The 18340-nt window shown below is 39.4% G+C and overlaps 1 protein-coding gene and 1 pseudogene across 1 annotated transcript; both read left to right on the top strand.

Moving 5' to 3' along the window:
* The first annotated feature begins 3173 nt into the window (after positions 1–3173).
* Positions 3174–3291, top strand: LOC111903298 (5S ribosomal RNA; annotated as a pseudogene).
* Positions 3292–7376: 4085 nt separating this feature from the next.
* LOC111903287 (uncharacterized) lies at positions 7377–12341 on the top strand. Its single transcript, XM_023899063.2, has 3 exons — positions 7377–7665; positions 10313–11713; positions 11833–12341. Exons 1-3 carry the CDS (start codon positions 7377–7379, stop codon positions 12339–12341), a joined length of 2199 nt encoding a protein of 732 aa, XP_023754831.2.
* The last annotated feature ends 5999 nt before the right edge of the window (positions 12342–18340 follow it).

Raw genomic sequence — 18340 nt, 5'->3', positions numbered from 1 at the left:
ACAAATATTAAATAGAAAACAAGGAAAAGAACCTTTTCAACATAAATTGTATGTGATTAGATACATATACGCACATATGATTATATGTATTTTATCACAAATGAGTTATGTATACTAGATTAAGTTCCATGTGTCTCGATTAAATATTTATTTATTCAGTATTTAATAACATGTAGCTATATATGCTTTTAACCACATGTGATTTATATAGATAAGATTCATTTTTGTGATCTAGATTCCTGTTTATAATCACATGTGATTGTATGTATTTAATCACATATGATTGTATTTAATAACATGGACCTCATGAATCGCGTATGCATGTCGATGTTGGATTGTTTTGTGATTGTATTCATTGATGATATACTAGTCTATTCCAAGACCCAGGAGCTGCATGAGGATCACTTGAGGGAGGTACTGAAGACTTTAAGGACGGAGAGACTTTTTGCAAAGTTCTCCAAGTGTATTTTTGGTTGCACGAGGTGTGGTTTTTGGGGCACCTTGTCAACCAGAACGATATTCTGGTCAATCTGGCCGAGGTCAAGGTCGTGATGAGATGGGAGGTTCCGAGGTCTCCATCTGAAATTCAAAGTTTCTTGGTTTTGCAAGTTAGTAACAGAGATTCATTTAGGATTTCTACAAGATAGCGATTCCTTTGACTTGGTTGACGAAGAAGACTGTCACTTTTCGATGGGGACCTGAGCAGCAGACAACTTTTGAGACCCTAAGGCAGAGGTAGTGTGAGGCACCGATTTTGACCCTGTTGGAGGGTGTTGAGGACTTCATGGTTTATTGTGATGTGTCGATCAAGGGTTTGGTTGCAGTTCTAATGCAGAGAGGTCGCGTGATGACATATGCTTCGAGGCAGCTGAAGCCTCATGAGGCAAATTATTTGATACATGATTTAGAGTTGGGGGCTGTGGTTTTCGCCCTCAATATTTGGTGACATTACCTCTATGGGGTCCACTGTATTATTTACACGAATAAAAAAAGCCTAAGGTATCTGATCGATCAGCCGAATTTGAATATGAGGCAACGCTGGTGGTTGGATGTGGTGAAGGATTATGATTGTGAGATCCTTTACCATCAGGGGAAGGCCAATGTGGTGAAGGATTATGACTAGGAGATCATTTACCATCAGGGGAAGACCATGATTACTCCGCTTTTGGAGTGGATTCGTGAGGCTCAGATCGAGGCTATGAAGGAACAACGCCAGAAGAGTGAGCATATAGTGGCTAAGGTGGCTACCTTTGATTATTATAGTTCAGGGTTATTGACTCTTCATTGGAGAGAATGGGTTCTGTATTTGGGTGGTATGCATCAGGTTTTGATGGGGGAGGCACACAAATCGAGGTTCTCCATTCATCCCGGGGCGACAAAGATGTATAGAGATCTTTTTCCTGATTATTGGTGGCCCTGCATGAAGCATGATGTATCTTGGTATGTGGAAAGGTGCTCGACGTGAAGGAAAGTCAAGGCTGAGCATCAACGACCTCACGACAAGATGCAGTTGTTGGATATTCCCGTTTAGAAATGGGAATAGACTACCATGTATTTGATTACGAAGTTGCCTCGGACCGCATGCGTAGTGGATTCCATTGGGTCCTCATGGATTGATTGAACAAGAGCGTGCATTTTATCCCGATTCAGGAGAGTATCTTTGCGGAGAAGTTGGCTGAGGTATACATCATGGAGGTCGTAGCACGACATGGGGTGCCGGTTTTGGTGGTTTTAGACAAGGATCTCTGGTTCACTTCCAAAGTTTGGAAGAGATTCCACGACGAGTTAGGTACTCATATCCATTTCAGTATGGATTTACATCCGCATACTGACAGTCAGATTGAACATACAGTTCAGACCTTGGAGGATATGCTTCAGGAGTGTGTTTTGAATATCGATGAGAGTTGGGATACATATCTTCCATTAGTTGGATTTTCTTATAAAAACATCTGTCACACCAACATTGATCGACCTCCTTTTGAAATGCTCTATGGGAGGAAATTTAGGACCCAAATATGTTGGGATGAGTTTGGTCAGTGAATCATGGGGAGTAACAAAGTGGTACTCAAGACTACCGAGTTGATTTAGCATGTTTGGATTAGACTCCAAACAACTTAGAGTCTGCAAAAGAGTTATGCAGACAAGCGCCGATCAGATCTAGAGTTCCAGGTTGTGGACATGGTTCTCTTGAAGGTGTTACCTTGGAAAGGTGTCATCCGATTTAGGAAGAGGGGCAAGTAGGGCCCTAGGTACATCGGTCCTTTCAGGGTTTTGGTCCGGGTGGGCAGGGTTGCTTATCGCTTGGGTCTTCCTGAGGAGCTTAGTCAGATCCATAGCACATTCCACGTTTGTAAGTTGCGGAAGTGTTTAGTGGATGATTCCGTGGTGGTTCGATTGGAGGATCTTTAGGTAGATGATTGCCTGAATTAAATCGAGATACCGGTGGCGATTCTTGACCGGAAGACGAAAACCTTGCGATACAAGGTTGTTGAGTTGGTGAAAGTCCAGTGGCAGTATTGTAACATCCCCCTCTGGCACGTATGACAATATTGTCCGCTTTGGGCAACTCAGCACGAGGACTTCCTAGAGGGTCACCCATCCTGGTACTACTCCTGCCCGAGCACGCTTAACTGCAGAGTTCTTATGGGATCTGCTACCCTCACAGCTTTAAAACGCGTTGTGACAAGGAAGGTATCCACACCCCTTATATGGAGATGTTTCGTTCTCTTTCCAAGCCGATGTGGGATCAGATCTAACCCACTTTCACCCCCCATTATAAAGTGGGTTAGATCTGATCCCACATCGGCTGGGAAGGAGAACTAAGCATTCCTTATAAGGGGTGTAGATACCTTCCCTATCACAACGCGTTTTAAAGCCGTGAGGGCAGCAGATCCCATAAGAACTCTGCAGTTAAGCGTGCTCGGGCGGGAGTAGTACCAGGATGGGTGACACCCTGGGAAGTCCTCGTGCCGAGTGGCCCAAAGCGGACAATATTGTGATACGTGCCAGAGGGGGATGTTACAAATGGTATCAGAGCCAGGGCACGGGTCGATGTGTTCGATGGGGACGTCGAACCCTATAATGGGGGTGAAAGTGGGTTAGATCTGATCCCACATCGGCTGGGAAGGAGAACTAAGCATTCCTTATAAGGGGTGTAGATACCTTCCCTATCACAACGCGTTTTAAAGCCATGAGGGCAGCAGATCCCATAAGAACTCTGCAGTTAAGCGTGCTCGGGCGGGAGTAGTACCAGGATGGGTGACCCCCTGGGAAGTCCTCGTGCCGAGTGGCCCAAAGCGGACAATATTGTGATACGTGTCAGAGGGGGATGTTACAAGTATCGCAAGGGTTCAAAATAGACGTGGGAGCCAGAGGACGAGATGCGGAGCACTATCCAGAGTTATTTGGGGCAGCGAACTTCAAGGACGAAGTCTGAAACAAGTGGGGTATAATCGTAACACTTGTAATGTGGTAAGTTTCCTTTTAGCCCTTAATGAAAATTTGTTAACAATTTGGTCCCAGTACGCTTAGCGTACTAGTGCATTCCAGATCGCAGGTTTCACCCACGTATGCGGAGCGTACATTAAGTACGAATAGAGTACGTGGTGTACGGGTAAACCGTAATTTTCAGGGTTTGCAACCTATTTAAACCTCATTATAGAACCTATTGGACATTTTTGATCAGCCTCCATCCCTTTTTACTCTGAAGATGAAACCCTAAGTGCATTTTGTGAGATTTGAGCTTGAAAGTGTGTTTGTCGGTGTCTTGTGGTGGAGAAGAAGAAGAGGAACACTTGGAGGAATAACTTGAGCTTGTCGATCCAAAGTTACCTTCACCTTTGCAAGCCTTTTGAGGTAAAAAAATCTCTCACATTGGTGGTCTTTTGTGCTAGATCAAGTTTATGGGGTTGTTTATGCACTTTTGAGTCTTTTGAGTTATAGTTGAGTTTTTGATCTACTACAGGGGAAATGGATGCCAGATCTTAGCTCCATTAAGTCCCCATGTTCATAAAAATGCAAATGTTATGGAGGATATTGGTCCATGCAAGCATTAAGATCTCAATTAAGCTCCTTTTTGAGCTTTGAGTCTCAATAAGCCATGCATGAGTGTAAAGTTGCAAACTTTACGTGATAAGTCACCCTTAGGGACTAGATATGAGAGTTTGGAAAAAGGTCTTAACTTTTTAAGTGCTTAATGAAGTAGTTTAGGAACCTGAGGTGAATGCTGGGCGTACGAGCCGAGTACGCCCCACATACTCAGCAGATGGAAATTTGGGTTTGGCATTCTCGGTCTGGGCCATAGTTTGGGCTTTCTAAGTTTGGGTCTTGTTTGGACATTAGACTTCTAATTTGTGCGTTTAACTAGTATATTGGGCTTCCTTGGATTTAGGCCCATGATGGGTTTTGGGCCTAATTTGGAAGATTGGGCCATAATTGGACTTTCGGTTGTCATTTACGATTTGGGCCTTTGAGTAGTTGGGTTGGGCCATGACATTGGGCCAAGTTAGAAAAAGGGTAAAATGGTCTTTTACCATGGTTATGGGCTAAGTAGCTTAGATTCTTGGTTATGGGTCGAGATCTAATTAATTATTGGACCTTATTTTGATGGTGATAGCGTGAGGATTTTCTGGACCAGCAGGCAGAGATTCACTCGCGTATTTCAGCAGCTAGAGGTGAGTTTCCTCACTATGTTTAGTGGGTTGAATGCGCCAATTCTGGCCCATGGTTTTTATGCTAGGCTTCTAGATGTCTGTGTGACTCTTGCATGTGTTATGTGGTTGTATGCTTACCGGGCGGGGCTCGATGTCCATTATGCATGCTATTTATCTTTGTGATTATTGCATGTGTTATGTTTTTATCTTTTTATATGTTTATACGTATACCAATCATGGTCTAATGAATGAGATACATGTATACCGAGCGGTGCTCGATGCTGGGTGGGACTCGATGTCTGGTGGGGCCCGATGCCAGGCGGGCCCCGATGACAGGAAGGGCCCATTATATGTTTATTATGTATGGTATGTAGTATTTTCGGGAACTCACTAAGCTTTATGCTTATGATTTTCAGTTTTTGTTTTCAGGTACTTCTAGTTCGAAGAGGAAGAGCCCGGGATAATTGCAGTGCACACACCACCTCGTTCCTCATTTTTATGTTACTCTGATGTTTTGTGATGTAGTTGATACACACTGTTTCACCATGATTTTTATGATGATGTTATGGATAATAGTTTTATTAATTTTAAAACAAATCTTTTTGGTCTTAATTTTTGGGACGTTACATTTGACCTATTTCAAGTGTGGGGAACTGGTCATTATATTAACGAGTGTACATCTTACAAGAAGGTGTGTTAGAGATGTAATTAAGAAGAGCATATTGCGAAGGACTGGCCAAAGAAGAAATAGGCTGCAAAGCCTAATGTGCCACCTAGGCCAAAGTCGAGAGCATTCCAGATGACACTAGAAGTAGCAAGGGAGGAAGAATATGTCGCTTACGGTACCTTTCTTGTTAATGGATTACCTAACAATATACTATTTGATTCAGGAGCTAATTACTCCTTTATATCACATAAATTTGGTAAAAGACTAGCATTGCCTGTAGATAAACTAGATAATGATCAAGTAGTAAAAGTTGTTAGTGGAAAATTCTTACATGTTAGTGATTGTATTAAGAACATCGTCATCGAGTTAAATAGGAATAAATTCCATAAGGAATTGTTTCCCATTGAGTTAAACAGCTTTGACATAGTTTGAGGGATGGATTGGCTTAGTGCGAACGATGTCAACATCAAATGTAGAAAGAAGATTGTAATAATCAAACCACCTGGAAGAGAAGAATTTATGTTGTACGGGGACAAAAATAGAGTAAATTATGGATTCATCTCCTTAATGAAAGCTAGAAAGTGTTTTTCAAAAGGGTGTACACTGTACATCATACTTGGCATTCGTAATCGATGCAAAGAAGGAGATGTGAAGGATACGCGTGGTGTGCGACTTTCCGGAAGTCTTTCCTGAAGATCTTCATGGATTGCACCCTGATAGACAAGTGGATTTTAGGTTAGACTTGTTACCAGGAACCACACCTATAGCAAAAGCACCTTACCTATTAGCACCGAAGGAGATGAAGGAACTTATGATGCAACTACAGGAGTTGTTGGAAAAGCTTTCATTAGACCTAGTTCATCAACTTGGGGAGCTCCAGTGTTATTCGTGAAAAAGAAGGATGGGAGCATGAGGATGTGCATAGATTATAGAGAGCTAAACAAGGAAACGGTAAAGAACAAGTACCCTTTGCCAAGGATTGATGATTTGTTCGATGAGCTATAGGGTGTGAGCTATTTCTCGAAGACCGATCTTAGGTCATGATATCATCAGTTAAATGTGAGAGAGTAGGATATAGAGAAGACTGCATTCAGAATGAGATATGGGCACTATGAGTTTTTCGTTATGTCGTTCAGAGTATTCAATGCTCCAACAACATTTATGGATTCGATGAATAGGGTCTATAAAACCTTTCCTAGAGAAATATGTAATAATTTTTATCAATGACATTCTCGTATATTCAAAGAGCCATCAGGAGCATGGAAAATGCTTAAGAGAAGTGTTAGAAGTTTTGAAGAAGGAGAAAATGCACGCAAATTTCTCCAAGTGTGATTTTTGGATTCGGGAAGTCCAATTATTGGGTCACGTGGTTAACCGAGAAGGAATAATGGTTGAACCAACAAATATTGAAGCTATGATGAAGTGGGAACGACCAAAAAGTCCCACCGAGATTCGAAGCTTTCTAGGAATAGTTGTATATTATAGAAGATTTATCTAATACTTTTCTTCGATAGTTGCTCTATTGACAACTTTGACCCATAAAGCAGCTACATATACACGGAGTGAGAAGAACGAACAAGATTTCGAGACATTAAAGAAAAGGTTATGTTAAGCACCGATTCTTTCTTGACCTAGATAGATAAAGTGATAGCATATGCATCTCGACAACTGAAAGAGCACGAGAAGAGCTACCCCACTCATAATCTGGAGTTGACAGCGATAGTCTTTGCATTAAAGATGTGGAGACATTATTTTATGGAACGAAGTGTAATCTTTACATTGATAATAAGAGTCTCCAGTATCTCTTCGATCAAAAGGAGTTGAATATGAGACAACAACATTGTCTAGAATTAGTTAAGGACTATAACTGTGAGATACTTTACCACCCTGTTAAGGAGAACGTCGTAGCAGATTCTTAGAGTAGAAAGATAAAGTTGGAAAGGAAGAAGCCAAGAACGTTGAGAATTAAGATTGTCTCAACAATTATGGAGAGTATTGAGAAAGCTCTAAAGGAAACTTTGGAAGAAGATAACTGAAAAGAAGAGGACTTATGCAAAATGTTGGAATTCGGTAAAAACAACCAAGGGTTGAAGGTATTCCAAAACAGGATTTGGGTGCCTAAGATGGGAGGAATGAGAGATCTTCTCATGGAAGAAGCCCACAAGACCATGTACCCGATTCATCCCGGTAGTACCAAGATGTATAGGGATCTGAAACCTTACTATTGGTGGACGACGATGAAGCTTGATGTTGCTAAGTATGTGGTTGAGTGTGTGACTTGCACAAGAGTTAAAGCGCACCATCAGAAACTATATGGGATTTTGGAGCCCTTACCGGTGCCCATGGGTATGTGGGAAGACATCACCATTGATTTTTTGACTAAACTATCTAGGACGAAGAATAGTCACGACATGATTTAGGTAATTGTGGATTGATTCACAAAGGTTGCACACTTCATAACGACAAAGAGAGATGGTCTATGGATAAGCTTGCAGATGTATTTGTAAAGGAGATAGTAAGACTTCATGGTGTTCCCCTAACGATTGTGTCGGATCGTGACAATCATTTTACATTGAGGTTTTAGAAGAGCCTACAATAAGAAATGGGTACAAAGTTGTGTTTGAGTACAACCTACCATCCAGAAAATGATAGTCAGAGTGAAAGGAAAACTCAAACACTGGAAGGTATGTTGAGAACACATTGTTGGATTAGGGTCTAAGGCTATAACTATATTTGGTAAGTACTTGACCCGATTGTGCATGGTCCTTTTGGGTTGCCTTCACCATAGCAACTTGACATGATGATTTATATAGAGAGAAGAGATATTATTATTAATGTATTATAAGAATAATATGTTAAAGGAATAATAATATTATTTGATTAATATAAGCCATAAATTAATTAGGAATTAATTTGGTGACTTAAAGAGATTAATTGAAGAAAGGGGTATAAACTGTCAAATGTGTGATAGTTGTATTTTGAGCTAAGAATCCTTATGGATATAGGGTGGACGATTTTAGGGATGTGGATCACCTAGAAATCGTCCAAGGACTTATCTAGAAGGGATATTGGATTGCTTTGAGGCTAAGTTATCCAATTAGGGTTTTAGGGGGAAACCCTAGGAGATCACAGTATAAATAGCCCCTTAGGGTTGTGGAAATCGGCACCCTTGTTATTGGAGTAACCCTAGAGCCGATTTCTCTCTTACTTACCTCTCTCAAATCATCTTCATGCTAGTTGGTGTTTGTAAGCCATTAGAGGAGTTACATTTGTGACTCTAAGCTCCAAGAAGAAGAAGGTTTTCAAGCAAGTAACTCAAGGTATTATTCTAGATCTGTTTTCATATGTTTTGATTGTTAGTTTACATTAGATCTAGCCATGAAAGTCTTGGATATATTGCATGTTCAATTAGAGAAACCTAGATCCAAGCTATAGGGTTGTATGTGCACATAGGAAAGTTCTTATGTCTGAAACCCATTAGTGGTATCAGAGCCATGATTGGTTTCAATTGAATATGATGCTTAACTGATTTGCTTGCTTAAAATTGTTTTTCTTGCCCTTTGTCCGACCCAACTCGGCGAGTTGGCCCTCCTCGGCGAGTCCAAAGCTTGACTCAGCGAGTCCCAACGTCAGACAGAGGATAATTCGGGATTTTATTGCTCTTTTGTCTTGGATTGATACCTAAGTTGTTTTATTATGTAAAAATCTGAATTTTAACCTAATTTAATGATTATCCTTGACATGACAATAGATAATTTCAAATCTTTTGAATATTAATTATTTATATGATAAATATGGACTATTTAAGATTATTTGGTAATTATCTAATGACTAAAATTGAATTAGGTCAAATATAGATAATTATGAAATTAATTGTTTAATTTGAATTATTTGTTATTTGATCCCTATTGTTTTGAAAAGTTCAATATTTATACCGAAGTTTTGAAATTTGAATTTTGTGATTAATAGCCTAATTTAGAAGAATTTAAATTTCAACCCATAGAGTTTTACAAGTTTAAAATTCAACCCTATACTATTTTATTATTAAAAGCTTAATATATATACATATATATATATATATATATATATATATATATATATATATATATATATATATATATATATATATATATATATAAGTAAAATTAAAATGCTAGTCTTACCGTTAGTATGCCTCATTCACGAAGCCAGTCTATAAGGTGGGCAATGGCGGAGCCACGTTGGGGCCAGAGGGAGCCCAGGCCCACCCTCAGATTATTAAATTTTTTTTGTTGTTTTTTTACTAGCCCAAATAGCCAGGCCCACTTTCGTCGCTTTCATTAGTCTGAACCCCAAATCTCATTAGATTAAATTAGCAGGAAATTAGATGGAGAAAAAGTGCGATCAAGCAAGTAAGACAACTAGGCATCGTCTTCTAACTTTCTAATTCTCTTAATTGAAGTTTGTGATCGAGCAAGCAAGCAAAGCAGCAGGTTATTGACTTATTGTATGTAAATATTTTATATTTTCAAAGAATTTAGGTTATACTTTTGTTGTATATGTCGGCAGCAAGGCAATTGGGATACCGTTAATTTGTTTATTTAGAATTGGAGTAGATACGATTCCTATGATCCTATTATTTATTATATAAATTATGTTATTTAGATTATGGGAAAAGATATAGCAACCGATCCCCACCATTTGTTTATTTAATTCCTTTTGTTGCACACTTTCATACAGTACACTTGCCCATGCTGTGAAAACAGAAAGTCACAACTCACAGTGTGAATATACTTATCTTTTAATTGTTATCTCTTGCTTTTTTGATGTTTGAATATACATATTTGTTAATTATTATATATTTCTTTCTATTCTCTCTGCAAACATATGAACAGACCAAGTAGAACCTATATTTCCTTTTTATTTTTCTATTTAGTTATTGTATTTATTATAAGAAACAAGTCTTATTTTTCATTAATTACTTATTATTTATTAATCACTTATCATTCAACAGGCATGGAGAAATATTTAACAAAGAGAAAAATTTCGGATTCATCAGAGGCATCTAATGTTGATTTTTCTAAACATAGCCGTGTGGAAATCAATTTACCAGATCTTCCCTCAGACCCTGGAATGAGGACTAGGATTTTAGATTATGATCCTAATGTTCGAGACGAAGTTCGAAGAGCATACCTCTTAAAAGGGCCTTGCCAACCTAAATCTCATGAGTTTCCTTACACTCTTTTTGGCAAAAAAGCACGAAGATTTAATGTTGCTTGGTTTAATGTTAAAGAATATTCTACATGGCTAGAATATAGTGTAACTCAAAATGCTGTGTATTGCTTATATTGTTATTTATTCAAACCATATGTTGGAGCACAAGGAGGCGGTGAAATGTTTGTTAGTGTGGGATTTGAAAATTGGGGACATAAAGAAAAGTTGAATCAACATGTTGGAGGTTTCAAGAGTGGTCACAACCAAGCTTGGTCCAAGTGCAAGGATTTATTGAACAACAAACAACGTGTTGATGTTGCGTTTGCAAAGCATTCAACACAAAGTTCAATAGACTATGACATACGATTGGATGCATCAATTGATTGTATTCGATTTCTATTAAGACATGGTCTTGCATTTAGAGGACATGATGAAAGTGAAACTTCAGCTAACAGAGGGAACTTTATAGAGTTGTTGCAATTTCTAGCTGATCATAATCTAAGCATTAAAGATGTTACTTTCAATAATGCTCCTTTGAATCTAAAGTTGACTTCACCAGATATCCAAAAAGACATTGTTCATGCAGCTGCAATGGAAACAACGAAGCTCATTATTAATGATATTGGCGAATGTTTTTTCTCTCTCCTTGTCGATGAATCTCGTGATATTTCGATTAAAGAACAAATGAGTGTTGTGTTGTGGTATGTAGATGTAGAAGGTCGTGTAATTGAACGCTTTCTAGGTATTGATCATGTCCCAAATACTACAGCTATTACACTTAAAGAGACACTCGATAACTTGTTTTCAAGACATGGGTTGAGCATCTCCAGTTTGCGCGGGCAAGGTTATGATAGGGCAAGTAATATGAAAGGTGAACTTGGTGGTCTTAAAACTTTGATTTTAAATGAAAATGCAAGTGCATATTATATTCATTGTTTTGCTCACCAGCTTCAACTTACTCTTGTAGCGGTGGCAAAAAATAATTCAAAAATCGTTTCTTTGTTTGTGTTGCTAACCAATGTTGTGAATGTTGTTGGAGGTTCTTGCAAGCGTCTTGACCGTCTTCGAGAACAACAAGCTTCCAAAGTTATTGAAGCACTTGGTTTAGGTGAAATCATAAGCGGTCGAGGCCTCAATCAACAAACATCTCTTATCAAACCGGGAGACACACGTTGGGGATCCCATTATGGTACTTTGATAAGTATGATTAAAAAAATGTGAAGCTGATATGTTAATTAACTCCTTGCAGACCTTTGATTTCATATTTTCTCTGCACTTCATGAAAAAAATTATTGGGTATTACGAATGAGTTGTCCCAAGCACTACAAAGGAAAGATCAAGATATTGTAAATGCAATGAACTTGGTTAGAATTTGCAAGATGCAATTGCAAAATTTGAGGGATGGTGGATGGGATTCTATGCTCACCCAGACTACATTGTTTTGTAAAAAACACGAGATTGAGGTTTGCAACATGGATGCAATGTTCTTACTTCCTGGACGGTCACGACGAAAATATCCAAAGATGTCAAACTTACACTACTATCATGTAGAGTTATTCTACGATGTCATTGATTTGCAACGCACAAAACTAGAGAGTCGTTTTAGTGAGACTGGCACCAAATTGCTTCTTTTCATGGCGTGTCTCAATCCAAATAACTCATTTGTAGCTTTTGATAAAAACAAATTAATTCAGCTAGCTCGTTTATATCCAAATGATTTTTCAGATATGGATTTGGAGATACTTAACGATCAACTAGAAACTTATATTCTCGATATGTTGAATTCGTCAGAGTTTTTGAATCTAAATGGGATTGGAGATCTTGCATAGAAGATGGTTGAAACAAAAAGGGATAAAGTGTTTTCTATGGTTTACTTGCTCATCAAATTAGCATTGACGTTACCGGTTTCAACAACAACAGTTGAGAGATCGTTTTCCGCTATGAAGATTGTGAAGAACAGGATACGCAATAAAATGGGAGATCAATGGATGAATGATAACTTGGTTGCTTATATCGAAAAGAGGTTTTTGCGGATGTTGCCAATCAAGATATCAGCAATATGTTTGATAAAATGAAAACTCGTCGACGACCTTAGTGAATTTGTAATCTATATATGTTTGAAGTTTGCGGTTGTTTGATAATTTATATATGTTTCTAGTTTTTGGATGTTGAATAAGTTATTAGGAACACTCTAAAAAAATTTCTTGGCTTCGCCCTTGAAGGTGGGTATAAGGTTGTTGCCTATAAAATGGCGCTTAATGGGTGTACACTCACACCTACCGCTTGCTTGACTGGTGGAGGGTCGTTAGCCGAACGGGTAGGATAGGGCAACTCTCTCTCCTCATTAATAAGTATAATGAATCTAAAAGGTAACTAAACTATATTATAAAATTCCCAATCTTAGTTACTTTAGGAAAAGTGAATTGATGCAATCCCATGAAATTGCACTTTGCACCCTTGCTAAGAAGTTAGTGGAGTGTGTGTGGTTTACCGACACACTAATTGGTTCTAAGCAAAGGTGGAAAAGGGTGATTCATTGTTTATCATAGTTCAATGGAGCGTGTGTGGTTTACCAGCACATCGAATGGGTGATTGTAACAATGAAGGCACCGTGTAGATTTGCATGGTTATTCACACCCGCTTTGTGATCCTCGGTATCCCAGTCACAAACTAGAGGGGCATATCGAGATTTAAACATGCCATTGAAGAGTTCAATGAATCTCTAAAATCTAGGAATTCTCAATAAAACTTATGGTTATGCTTTCACGGTGAAGAATTAGTGAATCGTCACTCACTTACCTCCAAATTATTTGCATATTGGATTACGGTATCCCTTTTCTAATATGTAAATAATGTTGTTGGGTCCTAGCCCTAATTTTTTCATTTTGGGTGTCTAATTAGGGACTATATTCTAATCAAACTTCATCCTTTCTATTTGTAGATGTCAAACGCAAACAACGATGCTGCTAACGCATTCACCTTAATGAGTCTTTGCCAAAAGGTGACCTTCGATGGTACGAACTTTAGCGAATGGATAAGATACATTCGCACTATTGCACGTTACGAGGATAAAGAGTATGTCCTTGACGAAAAGCTCGAGAAGGTCAACCCGGAAATCGCTACTCCCGAAGAGATGGCTGTCTTTGAGACACACGAACGTGATGCAACGAAAGTCCATTGCATCATGATAGCCACTATGAACCAAGAATTCCAAAAGTCCTATGGGGACATGTATCCCTATGAAATGCGTCAAGACTTGATGGAGAGGTACCACCAAAGCGCGAGGCAAGAGCGCTATGAGATCATCACCAACATGATCACTGCCAAGATGGGAAGTGGAGAATCGTTAACCGTGAACTTGCAAAAGATGCAAAGCTATGTCGATCGTCTTCGCAAGTTGAATGTCAACTTTGGGGAAGATTTGGCTATCGACATTGTTCTTCACTCCTTGCCCTCATGCTACAATCAATTTAGGATGACCTACCACATGAATAAGGAAGAGGTCACCCTAAGCAAACTCCATGGTCTCCTAAGGACTGTTAAGAGCAACCTTAAGGACAAGTCTGTTGCACCAACTCCCGCACCAACCGTTGCTCCTGTTTTGGCTATAGGGCAGGGAAGGGAAAAGAAGAGAAAAGCTCCGTCAAAGAGCCACCGCAAGAGAAAGTCCCAAGATGGTTCCTCTTCTAGTGGGACCAAGGTTGATCCTGCTAAGCCCAACCCTAACCCAAAGGAGGTAGAGTGCCATCATTGCCACAAAATAGGGCATTAGAAGAGAAGCTGCCCGGAATATCTGCAAGCCATCAAGGATGGAAAGATCAAGCCATATTTTGCAGGTATATACACAATTAAATCTAATAATTCATCTCATACTATTTCTTGGGTCCTTGATATAGGATGTGGTTACCACATTTGTTCTGATTTGCAGGGACTAAGAAGAGATAGAGATGTGGAGCAAGGAAAAATAAATCTAATCATGGGAAATAGAAGATCGTTGCCTGTCACCAAGATTGGAGTGTATTCTTTAGTGCTTAGTAATGGATTAGGTTTAGATTTAAATAATTTTTGCTACTCGCCAGATACGGCAAGAAACATCATTTCATTTCATGGTTTGTTTAGACAAGGATTTAGATATTCGTTTAATAATATGAATGATTCTATTTATGCTTATATAAATGGTGTTTTATACTTTGAAGCAATGCCTTGTAATGGAATTTATGAAACTGTTATGGTTGTAGATAACCTAGGAAATAATGTGTTGTGTATGGATTCTTCCAATAGTATGGATAAAGCATCTTTGTGGCATTGTCGTCTTGGACATGTCAACAAGAAACGCATAGCCCAACTCCAAAAGGATGGAGTGTTGGAGTCATTCGACCTTAGGGAAGATGACACAACAAATCTTGTTTACTTGGAAAGATGACCAAGTCACCCTTCACTGGCACTTGTGAGAGGGGTGAGGTTTTATTCGATCTCATACATACCGATGTATGTGGGCCCTTTAGATCCACCACAAAGGATGGAAACCGCTTCTACATGACTTTCACCGATGATTATAGTAGATATGGGTATATTTACTTAATCAAGCACAAATGTTAAACGTTTGAAAAGTTCAAAGAGTTAAAGAATGAAGTGGAGAATCAATTGGGCAGGAAAATCAAGATGCTTCGATCCGATCGAGGAGGAGAGTACCTAAGTCTTGAATTCCACGACTATCTCAAGGAATGCGGAATAGTTTCGCAATTGACGCCACCTAGGACACCGCAGTTAAATGGTGTGGCAGAAAGGCGCAATCGAATCTTGTTAGACATGGTTCGTTCTATTATGAGTCGTGCTTCACTACCTATCTCATTTTGGGGGTATGCCTTAGAGACTGCCGCCCATATCCTTAACCGAGTCCCTACAAAGAAGGTTGCCAAAACACCTCACGAGATGTGGACAGGGAAAGCTCCCTCGTTGGCACATATCAAGGTTTAGGGTTGTGAAGTTTTCGTAAGACGAGAAACTCATGACAAGCTCGAACCTCGTAGTGAGCGATGTATTTTCATCGGCTACCCGCAGAAATCCTTTGGATATCTCTTCTATAGACCGAGTGACAATGTTGTCTTCGTTGCGAGGAGAGGGGTTTTCCGAGAGAGAACTCATAAGCCAAGGAGACAGTGGGAGGCAGATCGATCTTGAAGAGATTCAAGAGTCGAGTGATGAAGGAACCTCTACCGCTGGCGCTCAACCCGAGGAGGAAACTCCAGTTGAACCGAGTGACGAGTCCTTACCTCTTAGACGTTCCGAAAGAGTTAGAGTTCAACCCCAGTTGTATGGTTTTCATATTACTACCGAAGGGGACACGTATATTAGTGATAGTACACTAATAAATCTAGATGAACCTAGTTCCTATAAGGAAGCCATGGCAGGCCCGGAGTCTGCAAAATGGAAAGAGGCTATGGACAACGAGATTCAGTCCATGTATGACAACCAAGTTTGGAATTTGGTTGACAATGTGCCCGGACATAAGACGGTTGGGTGCAAATGGATCTTCAAGAAGAAGACCGACATGGATGGGAATGTGCACACGTACAAGGTGCGATTGGTGGCGAAGGGTTTTACTCAAACTCCCGGAGTTGACTATGATGAGACCTTCACACCAGTTGCTAAGATAAAATCTATTAGGGTGATGCTAGCCATTGCCGCATTTCATGATTATGAGATATGGAAAATGGATGTCAAGACCGCTTTCCTTAATGGGAAGTTGGCTGAGGATGTTTACATGGCTCAGCCAGAGGGTTTTGTCGATCCGAAGCATCCAAATAGAGTGTGCAAGCTTGAGAAGTCCATTTATGGACTTAAGCAAGCATCTCGTAGATCTAATCTTTGCTTTGATGAGAAAGTCAAAGAGTTTGGATTTGTACGAAGTGAAGATGAATCATGTGTATATGTCAAAGTCAGTGGGAGCATAGTTAGCTTTCTTATTTTGTATGTCGATGACATACTGCTCATAGGAAATGACATCCCGACTCTGCAGGAGGTGAATTCCTGTCTCGGGAAGTGCTTCGCTATGAAGGACCTCAGAGAGGCTTCCTATATTTTGGGAATAAGGATAGTGAGAGAAAGAAGTAAGAGACTAATAGGACTTAGTCAGAATACTTACTTAGATAAGGTACTAAAACGTTTTAGTATGGAAAACTCAAAAAAGGGAGAACTACCGATACAAAGTAATATCAAGTTGAGTAAGACTCAAAGTCCGAGTACCGAAGTCGAGATAGCTGAGATGAGTCGAGTACCTTACGCTTCCGCAGTTGGCTCGATCATGTATGCTATGACTTGTACTCGTCCTGATATGGCCTTTGCTTTGAGCATGGTCAGTAGATATCAAGGGAATCCTGGTAGAGCGCATTGGACTGCGGTCAAGAACATCCTTAAGTACCTTTGGAGGACCAAGGAATGGTTTCTAGTCCTCAGAGGGAGTGATTACTTAAAGGTGCGAGGATATAGTGACGCCAGTTCCCAGACCGACAGTGACAACTACCGTTCGCAGTCGGGATGGGTCTTTACCCTTAATGGAAGAGCGGTAACTTGGAAAAGTTCCAAACAGGAAACTGTAGCTGATTCAACGTGAGAATCAGAGTACATTGCAGCAAGCGAAGCGTCAAAGGAGGCAATATGGTTGAAGAACTTCATTGGCGATCTTGGAGTTGTGCCTGCTATAAAGGAGCCCATGGAAATTTTCTGTGATAATGAAGGAGCGGTTGGCTTGACCAAGGAACCGAGAGATCATGGTAGATCTCGGCATATCGATAGAAAATATCACTTTATTAGACATCGAGTAGAAGAAGGACACCTCGTGGTTAAGAGGATATCATCAGAAGATAACCCAACAGATCCGCTTACGAAGGGACTGAGCAGGGTTAAGCACTTGCAGCATGCTAGGAGTATTGGGCTGAAGGATGATATTAGTTTAGATTAGATAGTTTTAGAAACATGTAATAGGTAAATGTGATTGACATTTGATGATTAAATAAAAGAGTATTATTTATAAGTAAAGTTACTATCTTATGTTAATTGTTTAGCTATTGTTTCACTTTGCATGTTTTGACTTCTAGAATAATTGTGTTTATTAAGAATAATCGAATTATTCAAACTGTCCACAATCGTTCATATGTTGGAAGTAGGTATGAATGAAGATTGTCATGAATTGGTGTGTAGATTTTCTAAATGGTATTAGACATAACAAAGGTTTGCTGCAACGTTCATGAGTGCTTATGAACAAGTTTTGAGCATTGGAATAAACCTGCGCTTGTTGGAATCACTTTGGAGTGATCGTGAGACGATAATATCATATGGTCTTAAAACCTAGATATATGGTTTATTATTTACTAATTGGTTGTACATTGATAATGAGAAACCACATCAGTAAATTGATGTCATAAAATGCATTGTTGTGTATAGTTGAATAGCCGATAAGTAAATGCATATAAGTCAAAGTTTATCTGTTACTTATATCCTGAGAGGGTAAAAGTGATATCACGGCCGCTCGATGATTTGATTTGACTTATGTGTCGAGCCCAGTCAAGACTGAATTGATGTGTTCAATTAAGTTCTATGTCAAATAAATCTGAGATCGAGAAAATAGTTGTTGGACAATATGTATGACAATGTTTCATGAAATTGTCTGCACGATATCAAAACAGAGGACTGTACGATCCCTTATCTAAAGGACAGGTTACTGATAAGATCAGAGTTGACAGCGTCTTTGAGAGCTACGATTGCTAATCAGATTGTGTTTGCGTTTATAGTTACTAGACTTATCCAAGTGGGAGACTGTTGGATTAGT

This window comes from Lactuca sativa, chromosome 2, assembly GCF_002870075.4.
Source record: "Lactuca sativa cultivar Salinas chromosome 2, Lsat_Salinas_v11, whole genome shotgun sequence".
Classification (NCBI taxonomy): Eukaryota; Viridiplantae; Streptophyta; class Magnoliopsida; order Asterales; family Asteraceae; genus Lactuca; species Lactuca sativa.
The sequence above is the reverse complement of the archived record's forward strand: the minus strand, read 5'-3'. Positions and strand labels throughout refer to the sequence as shown.